This window comes from Serinus canaria, chromosome 7 (genome assembly GCF_022539315.1).
Source record: "Serinus canaria isolate serCan28SL12 chromosome 7, serCan2020, whole genome shotgun sequence".
Lineage (NCBI taxonomy): Eukaryota > Metazoa > Chordata > Aves > Passeriformes > Fringillidae > Serinus > Serinus canaria.
This window is the reverse complement of record NC_066321.1, coordinates 21,457,427-21,474,256: the sequence shown is the minus strand read 5'-3', so window position 1 is coordinate 21,474,256 and position 16,830 is coordinate 21,457,427. Positions and strand designations below refer to the sequence as shown.

The window sequence follows — 16,830 nt, the reverse complement described above, 5'->3', positions numbered from 1 at the left end:
GAAAAATCTTAAAGCTCTCTTGCCTACAGTGTGTGGAGTTACTGGGGTTTGCTGTACCTCTGCTGTCAAGAGCATGTTATTGACCAATTCCATGTAGGCTTTCATCTCAGCTTTCTGGACTTCATCCAACCCATCACTGAGAGAATGGCCCTAATGGGGAAAAGAAAAAAGACACACATGTAAGAATGGGTATTGGAATACTCAGCAACACATGAGCCAAGGACCTTAAATATCAATGAGCTTTGGCTCAGATCCTATTCTCTAACATGGGTCAATAAAAAATTATAGGTGGAATTTTTACATACAGTATCCCTTAAAACCAAATTATAATGTAACTAATCTAATCTATAAGAAATCTACTCTAATCTACAAGAAATTTAGACTATTATCAGTTATAGATGAGCACACTTTAAGCACACAACCTCCTGGATAGTGTATCCCTATAGCACAAAGTAAACACAAATTTACATCCATCACACAGTCGACTTCTCAGTGGAAACATGTCACTTTTTAAAATAGAGGGGAGGGCTGGGGGTGGGAGAATAAAGGCAAAGGTGAACAGTATCTGACATTTCAGGATTTAAAACAGTCAATTCTAGGCTTAAGACCTCTGAGACTCAGAGACAAAGCATGTAGGAAAACAGTCTCGGAATGCAGCTATTCTGCACAGAACTTACTTGGAGAATTTGAGGAAATTACAAAGAAAAACATTTTCACCTCACGAACTCCTGTTCCATGATACCTGTCTTTTAAAACAGTACTAGATTCCTATTTTTTTAAATAATTCAGTAAGATTCCAGAAAAGCACACTAAATCAGTGCAATGCTAAGCAGGATTAACATTCATAATTAATGAAAACAATGTACTGTTACCTTGGCTTTTACAAACTGGACTATGGGCCCAAGTTCAGATACTACTTGATTTCCCACATGAATAAAGGGTACTTTGCCTGTAAAAGGAGAAATGTATCAGAGTAATGAGACAGAAGGTGGTGAGGCAAGAGAAGGGAACAAATGCAAACTTTCTCTGAATTATCATTAAACCAATATAAAGAAAGGAAACAAGTGAGTAAAAGTGAATAAAAACAGTAGAGGACTCCAGGAGTAAGGGCAGAAAGAATACACATAATTCTGCCTACATTTAAAATTGAAGCAGTATCATTTTCTCTCTTGTGCTCCTTGTTTTTAGAAGGAAGTGTTCAGACCTAAATTACAACCTTAGATGCCAGCAAGTGTGGACATGAGGTGTGAGTGGCAGAGAAGCCATAGCATGTGTCACCAGTCCTATTCCTGCACATGCAAGACGCTCCTGTGTGTCTTGAGTCAGCATTTCAAAGCTCTATTTACTAACAAATAATTCATATACCTGCATATCTTGCTTTTTAAGCAACTGTTGGTTTTGGGTATTTTTTAAATCGCCTCATTTCACTGTTGTAACCAAAAATATCAGTACCAGCAGTAGAACCCACATAGCTGGCAGACAAATACTGACAGGCACTTCCATATGGCAGTCATCAGCCAGAGCCAGGTAATCAGTAAATATGGACCTCCTCATACAACAAAAATCTGGGACAGAGCGTGAGGATCTTGGCACCTTGCATTCTGTAATTCTTTCTGATTTTTAGGCAATTTTCTGAAGCTGGTGTCTGGCAATTTTTAGGCAGTCACCTCCAACAAGAACAGGCTGTGTACCCTCTTAATACTTAACTTTTTGGTGGTGGGTTTGAATTTTTTTCCAGACGGTCTCATGGATCTGAGGAAGATTTAAAATCACCTGTCACCCTTTACAGTGAAAATGAACCCTTTGGTCTCCTGAATCCTGGCAATCAACTCCCACACAGAGTAACAAAAGAGAGCCTTTCTCCAGTATTGTCTCATCCCAGTAATTGGAAAATATAACAGCATTTCCTGGAATATTCCCTGGGTGCAGAATAAAGCCATTTTTGGACACGTATGTCTTTCTGCTTTAGGGCATTTGAGAGAAGGTTCCCACCAAGCTGTGTGAACACTTTGCACAGGTACTGTTACACATCGTGCCAAGGTTACTTTGCATTTCACTGTTCTGACTGCTTGCAGAGGAGAAACTGCTCTGGAGAGGAGGGGGAAAGGCAACCCACACACAGTAGCACTGCCTGTTATCAGCAAGACAAGGCCTAGTTGCCATGGTATCAAAATGGAGGTGTAACACAGTAATCTAAATGAAGGCCACACTTACCAGATGGGGACATGTACTCAGCGTTTGCCCTGCAAATCACCCGGATTGGCAGATTGCACATTTGCAAAAAGGCCTGGAAACAAAGAGTCGCATTTGAAAAGCATTCATACACCAGTGGCAAACAAATGTGGTGCTCTCAGTGCATTTGCCTGTGTTAGCTGGCTCCCAGCACACACTTAGGAAGTATAGCTCCTTGCATACTGTTCTTAGGAAGAAAGAAAAAGGGTAATTAAAAGAAAAACAAAGGAGTTTTGACTTCTTTAGACAACTGTTTATCACTCAAACAATGACTGGAATTCTTCTAATGCAGTTTAATCTATTTTTGTTGTTTTTTCAAGATAGGCAAAAAAGCAGTATCTGACAGACACAATCAGTGCTGTGGCTGTACAAAACAGTGACATTTTGCCCCTTCTGAAAATCACAATACTCATTTCTCCTGGCTAAAGCTGGCTCATCAAGGTAATGTTATGTAACATGGCCAACACATATGGCATCTTCCCCCACATTATAATTACAATAGCTGCTGAAATTTTGCTCTGTGATGCTGTCAAAGCACAAGTCTGGTTTGGGACAAAGTATTATATTTAATTTATGGAATTCATGGAGAGCATAAGTGATCAATTTACCATTTCCTTCTATCTGTGTTCTCAGATTCAAAGCTTTCTCAGAAGGATAACAATTTCTGTCACTGCCACTACCACAAAATCCACAGGCTGTTTCTGCTGAAATGCCAAAATGTCAAGACAAATATTTGCAGTTTGGACAGAACATGGCAAATAAGGAATCTCTTACTTGCTAGAAACTCTCACAACTCAGCCCAGTCCTATCATTCATTTTGTCTCTGCAATTAGGCAGGTCACCAGATTCCAGAATTATTCTATTAACTATTCCTACAATGTGACTCGAGGTAAAAAAGGCCTAGAGCACCAAGGCTCCCACCATGAAGAAGAACAGTGCTGTAACACAGCACTTGCTACACAAGCCTCCTCCCTGCTCTTCAGATGGCAGGATCTGGCAGTAAACCACATTCTCACAGCTTTAGCTGCTCAGACTCTAATCACACACACAAAAGCAACCTAAGCCTTAACCTAAAGGTTTGCTACTCTTCATAATAGAGCACAGATTCTAGTAATGTTAGAAATCATTTAGTCTACCTTCAGTTAAAAAAATCAAAATTAAAAAGAAATTTAAGAAGACCCTAAAGTAAACACCAAATCAAAAATCTGAGAAAATTTTCTTGTAATAGTCATTTTCAGTTCTGATGAATGCTTCATTAGGACTGACACTGAAAAGAATGATTCATGCTTAAAACTGGATAAACCCATCCAGTACTGAATTTACCAGATCAGTCTTCCTGTGAGGTTCTGAAACAGTGACCACTGACTACTGGAGCTGCCCCTTCAGCAGATTCACAAGGCTTCTTCTAGCACCCCCTTCAGCATCCCCATGCCAAGACCTGTTCCACTTCAGTCTTTGTCTATATTTAGGATTGGCTTTAAGATGACTGATGAAATAAACCTAAATATGTAATATACTATGTAATATTAATAGTATAATCTAAATATAAAACAAAATCAACCCAATAAAATAATTTTTTAACAAACCCTGCTATTACATCTTTTAAAAGATAGAAGCCCAGGGAATAAAAAAAACAGTGTATCTGTTTATTATGAGCTGTAACTTGTATCCAAAGCATGACCTGCTCAACTTCTGTGCTCCTTACATAATGTTCTGCAGCAAAATGAAAGAAAGGTCCACAGTGTAAGACAATTTTAATCCTCATTGAATCTACACTGCTTAACTAATCATTAACTAGAGAAGTAGGCAGTATCTACTTCTTGCTTCAGCTTAAACTAATGGTCCACTGGACACCCTTCATGTCAACTAAAATATTCATGTGAATCAGTTAAAGACAACAGTATATCCCAAATTAGGAGGTCTCAGCCTAAGAAACAAGCCTTGCAATTTGCATTACTATGAGTACTTACATTCTTTCACTGATGTGACTGACAGGCTTTGGAAATTATTAGCATTAACAAGGTGGTTTTGACTTTTCAAGCACAGTGAATGCATTCCATATTTATGGAAATTATAGTTTCTTTTAGAAAAAAAAAAAGACAAGTATAATGACCAATGCATTCCTATAAATATTCACTGCCAGAAATTTTTTTCTGATGCGTTCAATGAGGTATGCTAGATATTAGACAATAACTGATATTAGACAGTAAGTGGCATGAACTATTACCAAAATAGTTGAAACTGGAACAGATCAAAGAAATCTCAGAGAGAGAATATAGAACAAAGCAGCAATTTCTCTGAGCCTTTATCTCATTACACGCTTTAGCCCAGTGATCAAGGGAGGATTTGTTCCCTTTCTGACCACTCACACAGAATGTCAAGAACCAGCACATTTGGTGTGCAGATGGTAGGAGACCACCATGGCTTCCAACTCTGATAAAAGATGCCACGGAACACTGATTACTTCAGCTCAGAACATCTTGTTTCCCTTTGGGTACCTCACATACACAGTTTGAGCAGGCAAGTTACCCTTGCTTTTTTTGGGAGAGAAATCTTTTTCTGTTAGCAAATGAGAGTGTGCTCAGCTCCTCTGAGCGCTTTTGGGCAAGAGACTGAAGGCTGAAACCACTCCAGTGCAGTTTTGCTGAGATTTATGAAGATATCAACACCCCTTCAAAGACAAGGCATCGAAAGTTGAGCAATCTGAAAGACCAAGGGCCCAGGCTTATTCTAGTACATCAGAGATTATTGTTAACATCCTAAATTTGGCTGATCAACTTAAAAAAGGACTAAGAGGGGCCAACTGAATTCCAAGTAACACACAATACAGTTAATGACACCCTTGTGAAAATTCACCAGAAAATGGCAAGCAAGACAGTAACAGCAAAAGTGGTTTTGTTTTATTGAAACAAAACATTTAATTGAGAAACAAGAAACAAGACATTTAACTGAGCACAGCCTGTCCCACCTCACAAAGATGCCTGTAGTTCCAACAGAATTAAACTTCCAGCTCCCTTCTCCTCTGGGAAAAAAAGGAAACTACCAAAGAATGAAGAGGGTGATACTACAGGCCTGGATCTCCTCCAGCACCAGAGGAACAGAGTGTATCCTTTCTCTGGATGAGGTTAATGTAAGAAAGATAAAGGTGTTAAAAAATAAAGATTTGGCTTCATACGGTCTGTTAGTTTCTCTCCCACACATGGTCTCTGCCTCTTTCTGCAGTCTAACAATCTCCTCTCACACTCTTCCAGCCTCTCTAGCTGTAGCATTACCTAACACCTAGAAAGTGAAGGAAGAAATATGAAAAAAAAAAAAAAATTTAGCAATGATACATCTCTTTTTCCAGACTGAAACCATTGAGTCTACAGTGCTGCTACTGCCCCTGTGCACCTTGTTTCTAATGGGAGACTCTGCTGTAGACAGAGATTGAAGGTTTCTGCACATCCATGAGGAGAAAGGGATGAGACAGAGGCAAACAGAAGTAACCAGATGAATAATGTGTGTCTTCCCCTACCCTCCCAACATTTACTGTTACAGAGTAGGGAAGAAAGGGTTGTGGACAATGAATTGAAGAAAAGTATGGGGAAGCCTCTCAGTGCCTTTCCTGCCCACTGCACACTGATCTACACAGGACTGTGGTTTGTATTGAACTGCCTTACACTCAGAGAGCAGCATGAGCCACTCTGTTTTCAAAATCAGGTGGAACAACCAAGTTGGTATTTTTGCTGTGAGAGAATGAGGTATTGGTAACTATGTGAACAGGGCTGATAGGAAGCTTTGAGGCGACACTTGTTACAAAATTAATCAAATATCTTATGCCTATCATTCATTTCAATCATGGCAGGTGACACCTCCTGCCAGAATTATGGAGTATATTTACAACAGCACTGCTTAAAGGACACAATCCATGTGAGGCTTGCTTCTTCTTATAGCCCACCCAATTTAAAATTCAAAATATAGGGAGGAAGTTTGATTTCAATTATCTAAAAAAACAATCACAGCAATCACATTTGCACTGATTTGGCACAGTTCAGAAGTCCAGAGCCCAGAAACCACAGCCAGAAATGGGACAACTCAACCCACCCTTCCTCCTCCCTCCCCACCCTCCTTCCTCTTCTCACAGGACTGCCATTCTCATCTCTGCTGCTGCCACCCCTGGAACAATGCAAGAAAGGGGTGCCATTGTGCCTTCCTCTGATGACAAGTACGGGAAGTGGCTGCACATGAAATACAATGGGAAGGCACAGGAGAAGGGGAAGAGGAGGGGGTTTTATTTATTACTAGAGTTAATTGGTTTAGGTGTGATTTTCACTCTTGCTCTCCCTTCCTCTTTGCCCTGCCAGCTAAGGACACTGTCAGCTGGACACACGACACGAGTTGGGCAGCAAATCACCCTGCCAGAGCTCCACCACAATGCTCTCCTCTTCCCCTACAGTTTCCTCCCAGAAAAACACAGATGAGCAAACACATACACTCATTAAAAATGAGTTACAACTTGAAGTAAATCATATCCAGACTGCAGTTTCTGAGATCAGAGGCAAGAATGAAATTACTTATGCCAAGACTCAAATAGTTCACAATTTACGTCGCCACACGAGGAACACTATTTTCAGATGGCACAGTCCAGGCTTCATTTGGAGAACATATATTCATGATTAGTTTTTAATAAAGAACGAGCCATTCCAAGCCATCTCTTACTCAGCAGCCCTTCTAAAGGCACTCACACAACATACTGTTAGGAAGAAGGAGTGAAATGCATTTTCTAGTTTCATTTTTATGTTATTTCATGAGCATACAATGGACAGTATGTGATGACAACTAAAGAGTTATTCTCTACTTTACTGAAGGAACACATTTTAAAATTAAAACCCATGAAAAAATCTACAGAATAATTCAGTTTTCATATCAAACAGCTGCAGTCCCTGTAACTGAAATAGTGTGTCTAAGGTTATAAATGAAAACTGTTCAGTATCATTGCTTGAGTGACAGATTAAATTCCTAATCCAGTTATGGTAATGGCCACATGTGTAGTTTAACATAAATTAAGATCTTAATTATATTTGTGACTATTTTAAACAAAATAACAAATTCCTCTGTACCTGTGAATGTAATTTATAGCAAAGCCACGTTCATTCTCCAAAACAATCTATTTTATACTGCATCATGGCACTGGCTCTAATGGTATAATGTAATTCTTGTTGTAGAATGTAGAAAGAGGGGATTCACTGGTAGCACTGAGGTTTTGAAGATAAATGAAGATTCTATTCATTCAGAGGTAATTTCATCTTACAACTATATGAAAGATGTTTCACTCACAAAATACCTGTACAGCTTGGGATTTAAGAATGTTTTCAGCAACAACACAATACTGCTAGATTGATTATGTTGATACTGCATTCCTCATCATGGAGAATTCCAGTTTTTATTCTCTTTTTAAAAAAGGGATTGGCAGATTTTCATTTCAGTGCCAAGCTTTTGTTTAAGACTCAGCAACAAGTTCAAATTTCTGCTAATGTTTTGTCTAGAGAAAAACCAAACCACAATTCATACACACACATACACAGAGAAAAAAAAAATCACACATCTGTCAAGGGCAATTAATCATGTATGATTTACACATTTATTTGATTACTTGTTGAAGAAAATAAGCAATTGGTCTGTGTAACACAATTTTAAATTGCCCAAACTTCCTTCTGTCATTCAGGTCTAAAAACAGACAATTTTAAAAGCACTTCCCTGGAATATGTTAAGACCACTTACACTGACATTGACTGCACAAGCAATTAATATATATCTTAACAAAATGAGCTGCAGGCTATCTATAATTTCCAGAATTCAGCTGTCATAATTTCCAGAATTCTGAACATTTTAGACAGCCTTTTGAGCAAGACTATGAGACCAACTGCACAAAGATTCCAGAAGAACCTGTAATAAAAGAGGCAGTCTTAACATCCACATTCCTCTTCCTGACAAGTTGGAACAGTGCAAAAGATGCTTTGAGCTTCCATTTGAGGCAAGAGGCCTGGCAGAGTGCAGCTGTATTAACCCCCTCCCTCCTACCTGGCCAGGCACTAAATAAAATGGCTTTACCTGCACCAGGCATCAATAAGGAGACAGAGCCTGGACAGACCCTCTGCTTCAGACTGAAGTACACTCTCCTGTGGTAATTCAGTTTTCATCTACTCCAAACTCCATTTTTCCTTCCTTAAAGTTGCAGCACTGCTTTCTTATTGAGATATATTTGTGTATTGGTTTTGGTGGCATTTTTTCACTGTGATAAGCCACATAAGCAGGAATGCTGTATAATGGTAGTTGCACATGGAGAATGGTTTTGACCATGCTACCCAGGAGGTGTGTTTTCATTAACACTGATGGGAAGAGGGCTGAGTGTCCACAAGAACAGAGCCTTCATTCTGTTAAAATCTCAATTCAATAGCTGGATATTCATTACTGATTAGTATTTTCCCTTGATTTTAATTTGCAGTGAAAATTAAATTTCATTCAATACCAAGGCGCTTTGCAGCCCAAGATCAAGTGAACTTGGCTGTATAATACACTACTTCGACTTAACAAACAAGAAGTGCAAACACCAAGGTGTACCAGAGATAATCCACTTGCTACTTGAAGTTATGTTGTATTTTCAGAAAATACAAAGAATCTGAACCCAGTAAAAACCAAAGAAATTGCAAAGAAATTGTTAAATTAGTCTGATTCCAAAATAAACAATGAGCAGAAGAGGAATTAAAAAATAAACAACCCTACCAGAATCAACAGAGAAGTTCCACAAGATGAGAACAATTTTTGTGTTTGGTTGGTTTTTAACTACTATAGGCACCAGCACAGTTACTCAGCAAAAATTCCCAGATGACTGTCATCCCTTCTCTCATCTGACATGTGGCTATTAAGAGCCCAGATTTTACTGCACGATGAGAAGTTGTAAGTCCAATCATTATTAAAACAGCAAGACTCAACCAACTTCCTATATCCAACCTGCAGCCCTCTCTGCTCATTGATTACATCAATGCTGCTGTCTGCTTCATCTGCTCCCTTAACCAGCAGTACCTGAAATGCCATCTGTGGGCAGGGTTGGCAGCTGTCAAACAGTCAAGTTTTACTCTATTACTTACTATGGCACTGGATTGTATGTGTCAGTTTATGTGTAGATATCAGCATGGATGTCCCTCTGAGACCTGAGAGCAGCTTTACAAAGAGGTGCTACAAGGAGATTTTATAAAACACCTGAAAGACTGGCTGCAGCACATTCAGAGTCTTGCTGTTAAGCCGTGTTTCTCAAAGATTTGATGGTGGCTGATTCCACATGCTCAAATTTCTGATGTTTTCACTACATGGGAGTTCACCAACCTCAAACAAGCTATGCATCTGCTCTGGTGATATTAATGTGCCCCAAATCAGTAACAGAGGGAAAAAGAATGACAGTAAAAGGAAAGAAGTCCCAGGTACCAGCTCCTACTTCTCCTCCTATCCCTCATTCCCAAATTTTCCTCTGAGAAGGACACACATCCCCCAACTCCCACCACCTCCTTAAAAAAAATATAGCAAAACCAAAAAACAGACAAACAATCTCTCAACAAAATAAAAAGCAAATTCCTTATGCAAAACACACTGATGTATTTAAACCTCTCTGATCACTACATATCCTAGTATTTCAAAATGGATCAAAGACACCACAAATAGTTATCCTTTCCCTGTCACAACCATGTTACACAGATTCTTCAAAATTGATACAATTCCTCAATACAAAATTATTCTATAAAGTTTAAGATCAGATATCCACCAGAGCCATATTTATAGTCATGGCTACTATCAGCTGTCCAGCTAGAGAATATTGAAGAAAAACAAAGATTTTTAATATATTATAGTTAATTTATCATCTAAGTGACATGTGTAGGATAACAATGTACTAGAAACAGTAAAGCAAAATGATGCATTAGAAAAGGAAATTTTAGGGTTATTTTGTTGGTGAGATGGGGGGGCGTGGTGTTTTAAATACAAGCCACATATACATGTATTGCTAGATGGGAAGAAAATTCATGAGAACCCCCAAAAATACAGCTATTGGGGTAAAAAGGAACACTGAGACAATATAAAACATACTACTCAAGCCAATAAACACTGCCCCATTTATTAGGTGTATCAGAGGTGATTCCTCTTTCCAGCAAAGGATAAAGCTATCTTCCTCCTGTGATCGAATTTATTCTTAGAACTATCTCCTAGAGTGCCAGACTGGAAGGATAAAAGTTAAGAGATCCTGGAAGTAGCTACCATGATCAAGTGATCCTAACCTTTTTACCAGTAACATCAGTTACAATCTCCAAGTGTCCCATTTTTGGTAAATGAAATGTGACCTCTTTGGACAGCCCTCAAAGACTGCTTGCTGAAGCTTCTCTGAACTAGACCACACACAAAAAGCAAGACACAGGAGAACACTGCAACTCCCTGCTAAGCAAAGCAGCCACAAAATTGCTTTGAAGGACAAGAACCTTGCAGACATCCTGCTCCCCACCCCTCTGACAGCCAGGCCTTTGCTACTAACGGGGAAAACATCCCCTTGAGATTTGGGGTTACTGAACCTAACAGGTTAATGGAGATTACATGGACTTCACAGCCACAGAGGTGCTATTAAGTCAATCAGAGGTGCAAGTTTGTCAATTATATGTACTATTTCTAAAAACCACATTGGAGCTCCAGTCTGTACAGATGATGAAATTGAAAAAAAACCTACCAGAGACACAGAAAGACGTGATGCTCACAGCATGAAGCAAATATGCCCTGAGTTTGGGCATATCTGAGCATAGTATTAGCTATGAGAATTAAATGACTGGCAAACATCATGCAAGATGCTACAAGACAAACATGTATAGCAAGTGACAAAAGGTACTGAACCATGCAGTTCCCAGAGTGAGCAGGGAAGCAGATACTGTACACAGACCAATATAAACAGGAATACAAGGAGCAGAACTCTGCACAGAACTTTCAAAATCCTCCAATCCTTTAGGCTCTGGCTCTTCAATGACAATGTAAAGTAAATCAGAGGCAAGAAGTCAGTCATTCATTCTGGCAGAAATAATTCTTGAATTAATCTTTTAGCTAAATATAGTTATGTTACCTAGATAATAATTTAAAAAATAAAATTGCACTAACATCTTTAGTTTAGAAAATATGATATTTTACCTGAACAGCAAGGGAAGATGCATTATCAGAAAGCAAAATTTGGTCCTCTGTTGAAAGAAAAAAAAAAAGAAGAAAAAATAAACCACACAATTACAAAAAAACAGTGCCCCTTTAGCAACTGACCTGTAACTGTAAACGATGCTGGGTTGCATTTCTTATCCATAAAACAAGGAGCACATATATAATTATTATGCACTGAACTAGAAAATCTATATTATAAATATTAAAAAACAGGAAAAAAATACCAGGAATTTTTATCCCGCAAATGCAATTGCATTTATCATATATTATCACCAATGTTCAATAAAAAACACTACCAGAAAAAAAACAAATGCCTGACTTTTATGCCAATTACTCTCCTTCTAATCAAAGTTAAATAAAATCGCATCTTCATACCTCCTCTGGCTAAAAAGCAGAAGTATTCAGAAACCTATAAAAGCAGCTTGCAGCTAATATTGCACACTGTGTCTAGGTCTGTCACACAAAAGAAAGATGACAAGTTCACTGCAATAAAAATTCCATGCTTAGAAGACTAGAGCTGCTACCTATTAGTCTTCATTACTTTGCAGTCTTCTGACAACTGTAGCAGGCTGCTGAGCCCCAAATGGGGGCCATAATGTGATCTGATGATATATGAAGAGCTGCTAAAGGGAGAGTGAACCATCCTAGCCTATACATTTTAACAGTTCCTTTTTACTGAGAGCCCACTTTACCACAAGACTTCAAAAATCTGCTGCCTCAGCTATTGGTGCAGTAAATCTGCCAACTGTGCCTGCAACCACATCATTTTACACTGGCTACAGCAGCCAATATAATGAGTCAATAATAAACCAAGGACCTTATAGGCCATGAATAGCTGGTTTATATTGGCAGATGCAAGCATAACTAAAACCTCTGACCAAACAAAAAAACACAAAGGACTATTTTAACAGTATCTGTGCTTCCTTGCAGTTAATTATCTTAGTGCATATTTAATGTGTTTTCTAAAAATAAGGTAATTATTAATTGCCAAAACCAGTGTACCTACCCTTCAGCTGCTGATACAATGCAGCATTTTCAGGCCAAGGCTCCGCGGCTGTGGAAAGAGAAGAAATTAATTGAGCAAGCTGAATACCAATGTGCTTATAAATGCTACCTGAACAGGAGTGTTACCCAGAGCAAGAATTTAGACTGCAAAGATGATGATGCAATATTTAGCCTGCCCTAAAAATGTCCCACTGACAAGCTCTCCTCCTGCACTTCTCTCCTGCTCTCAGGGGAACATCATGGAGAAGGAAGCCCCAGAATCCAATGTTGCAAGAAGAGCTAAAATTCGAGCTACATTACAGAACAGCCTTGTAATTCTGAAGCAACTGATGCAGCTATTTTCCCTTCACCATCAAGATATCCTTGTGCACATTCCCATCCTAATTCAGGCCACTCCCAAGAGCAACTATTTATTAAGGTACTAAATGAAGAATTCTGGAGAAACCAGAACAAGACACAGAGGAAAGAAGCACAAACCTCCAGTGTGTGAAGAACGCTTTAGGGAAATGGGAATTTTTCTGCCTTTTAAAGTTGTGTCCTCACAATCCTATGTAATACCCACAGAACCAGGAGCCCAGGCATGTCAGAACTGTGCCCACCAGGATGACCAGAGCTGCCTACAGCTTTAAGTCATGTACTGCTCAACCCTAAAATGGGAATGTCAATATGCATTCAAGAAACTGAATCATCAGTTCAAAACAGTTGAGCAGTTGTTAAAAAAATAAGGCAAGGAAATAAAAGACAATCACATCCTCCAGTTGAGAACCACTGCACGTAATCAATCATACCATATGAATGTAAGGGAAGGCAAAAATAATAATCAGTACCAATTTACTGTTAATGGTAGCATTAAGGTAGCAGTTCATCACATTTTTTGTATCTATTACATTCCTTGGTAATGTCTGATTAAAAATCTGTTTTTAAATATCAGTTCAAACCTTGCATTCTATCCATCTGTAAATAAAATTTATGCTCTAATCATGTAAATTATTTTTTAAAGCAATAATGTATATAAATAGTTATGCTTGGATCAAGCATAAATATGTCACTGGCTTAAGTAAGGCTTTGCATCTTTGCCTTTAGAACTCAAACTGAAAAAGTGCAAAATTTTCTAACTATCATTGCTTTTGGATACTCAAGAAGTATTAACTTTTACGGCAGTCACACAGAATGTAAAGCTTAAAACACTGTACACAGTTTTGTGAAGGTCACTGCCTCTAACATTAAGGCATAGAGCCTATCAGAGTGATACTAGTATGGGCATGAGAAAGCAACTAATCACATTTAAGTGTCATGGAAAAATGTTTTATGTTTTATTGTAGCAGTTATTGGTTTTACACCCCGCTATTAAAGTTTTGCCCTGAAGTAAAAATTCTTGAGGTAGAAGTACATTTACATCTTTAAATAAAAAGAAACTAAGACAGTGTCTGCAGTACTACAACCGTAAGAATTTAAAATAATTTATCTAATATACAGTTCTTCAAGTCCACTGAAGTCTTGCAGGAGCAAATGGAAGGAGGAAAATAATAATGTTATTATTATATTTTAGCAAAATTATCAGTTCTGGACTCTGAACTAATCCCATTCCTACTGAAACTTTTTGCCTGATCCTCTTCTGACTGAAATGTCAGATTTATAACTAATTCTTGGATTTCAGCCTAAACTGGAAGTCACCTCTTTTTTACACATGGCTGAAATATTTCTGGACCACAAAAGTCAAGCAAACTTTTCCTTCTCAAACCAAAGAGCCAGGTACATTCCAAGAAATTCAGGTTCTAATTCCACTCTGATTTTGACTCAGCTATACGCAGCCATGGAGATACAGAGATATAATACACACACACACACACACACACACACACACACACCAGCTTCTTGGCACACAGAATCCAAAACCCCACTGCTGCTAAGGCATGCCATATCCATGCTATAAACTAAAATACAAGTACAAGATTGTTTGTGTATTTTTTGCCCTTTTCAGCATAAATCTTACTTCCACAATCTACTGATCACACACTTATTTTCATGAACTGTATCTGCTGACCCTAATTTTGTTGGTGATGATACAAAGTCTTTATCCCACAGTCCTAGTACACAAGAGCAGACACCCAACCTGAGGGAAGGAAAGGACATGGAAAGTTTAAAGCCTTACACATTAGTTGGGTACTAATATGTTTCTGATGAGTAAATGAAACAAGGACAAACAGCCAAATGAAAACCTCAGCCTTCAATATGAGCACACCTGGAACTCCAAATTTCAGCTGTTGTAAGAAAATGAATTATACACCCTGCACTTGACACCTGACAGTCTCTGGAGTGAGGTCCCAATTCTGACCATGGCTGGATGAGGTAGACACATGCTCACAAGCCTTGAACCAAAGTCTTCAGTTCTTTGTATGCAAAGCAGATCAAAGGTAACTGATTTCACTATTTCTATACAGACTGGATTTTAAAATGATCAGTTTCACATTAAGATTCACATGTAATTACCTATATCCTAGAAAATAAACAAATTCTGCAATATGCATGCAGATCAAGTTCCACAATACCAAAGGTACAAATACCTGTGCAATACTCTGGAAATCAAATAATTAAATACCCATTCACTATCTATCCCATACCTTACAATTTCTACTCGTTCTCCCTCTTCCAAGATGTCTAGAATATGAAACATTTATTTCTGATGAAGCAAGAAGTTTAAATACACACTGCTACATAAGAGGCCCAGGCTCATCAGGTACAAGCTAAATGCTAGTACAAGTTCCCGTGCTGCCTTCGGTTAGTTCCAAGGTGCAAACACACAGCCAAGGGACAGCAGAGCCCTGCTGGGGAAGAGAGGAGGAGGAGTCACTGAAGGCTTGTCACATGTCTCCACAAGAGGAGAAAGTGTGTAACATCTTTAATGTGCAGCAATGACTCTTGCCTTATGAATGTAGGTGAAGACATAATTTGTAGAATAATAGGCACTAATATTACACGCTGCTTCAGTTCTGTCATATTTCCAATCCATCAAGTTGATTAATGCTATAATAACTCCTCACAAACTTATCATTTGTGCACTAATGAAGTCAAATCCAGTTTATCCTTCGGCAACTATAATCTTCTGGTCTGTAGATGTTCATTTCCCTGCTAACCACGGCTACTGTGGCACTCGGTATATAAAGAGAAAATTAACAAATGTGATGTCAATTCAGCTTCAGAAGCTTTCAACACAGAATCACATTTATGTGTTAGATCCTACGCAACAGACATTTTTATCATTACTTACTCACAGGATGAAATAGCTGCCTGGAAGCATGCCTTACAGGAATAGCTTCTCTACATTTCTTAGGAATAAGGAACTACTTCATTCTTCCTTCTGCCTCCATAATCAGAGGAATTACTATTGTGTGGTTTTCAATGGGTCTGTCTCACAGGCTTGCAGTCTTTAGTAAAAATTGTTTTCCCACCCTGCCGAAACTTTTCCCATGATTAACAAATTCAAATACTTAGTCTTTCATGTGGATTGTCTGCTGTTCAGGACAATCAAATCTCATACTATTGTCTTTCCCTACTTGTCTACCACACTGCTTGTTGATTAAAACAATAATGCCAGTTATAGGAAACAGCCTATGGGAAACAATTTGTAGGATTATTCCCCCCCTCTACCCTCCTCCATTAACAATGTCTGAAAAGGGCTTGAGTTCAAAAGCAACAGGGAAATGAGAATTAAAAGGACATGGACACAGAAAACATCACTGCATAAGCCTTGTAATCCTGGGTGCTGAGAATTCAGCAGACACAGCACCCCAGCAAATGGGGAAGTCAAACAGCAAGCAAACCTACACCAAATCTTCTTTGGTTTTGTGGATGACTAAAAATGCATGAAAATTTCACTAAGCTCAATGTATTTGTTAGTCTAATTGTTTTACTTATTAACAGTTTAGCATAGAAAATGCTAATGATTTCAAAGTGATAACACGGTTCTTAGTTGTGAAATTAGAAGAAAATTCTGTGAACTGGTGTGTTACACATTCCCAGCAGAATTTTAAGTACTCTGGTTTGTAACTACTGAAACAGATTCCTAACTCCTCAGCTGTCATATCAGAGAATGACTTGGAAAAAACATAATTTTTGCTCTTAAAAAAAAAATTTCCAAAGCACAGAATGAGTCATGACAGTCACATCAAATTCTCTGCCACTGAAGGTGTATTGCATTAGGTGCACTTTTCAGATTTTCACACTGTGTGAAATGTTTTACTTGAGCAACATTAAGACCAGAGAGAGACATTCAAATAACAACTTGATTTCAATGTTTCCAGATGTTTCAGACTGACATTTCAATATTTCAAGAACAGGACTTCACCTACCCAAATACTTTTGGGATAGTAAGAGAAAAGA

At 38.4% G+C, this 16,830-nt stretch overlaps 1 protein-coding gene across 1 annotated transcript in view; it reads right to left on the bottom strand.

The window, feature by feature from the left end:
- MTX2 (metaxin 2) overlaps positions 1-16,830 on the bottom strand; it is a 29,819-nt gene that overhangs the window by 4,458 nt on the left and 8,531 nt on the right. The window contains 5 exon segments of the mRNA XM_009088021.4: positions 58-150; positions 873-949; positions 2,215-2,287; positions 11,425-11,471; positions 12,452-12,499. Of these exon segments, the coding sequence (XP_009086269.2) occupies positions 58-150; positions 873-949; positions 2,215-2,287; positions 11,425-11,471; positions 12,452-12,499 (338 nt within the window).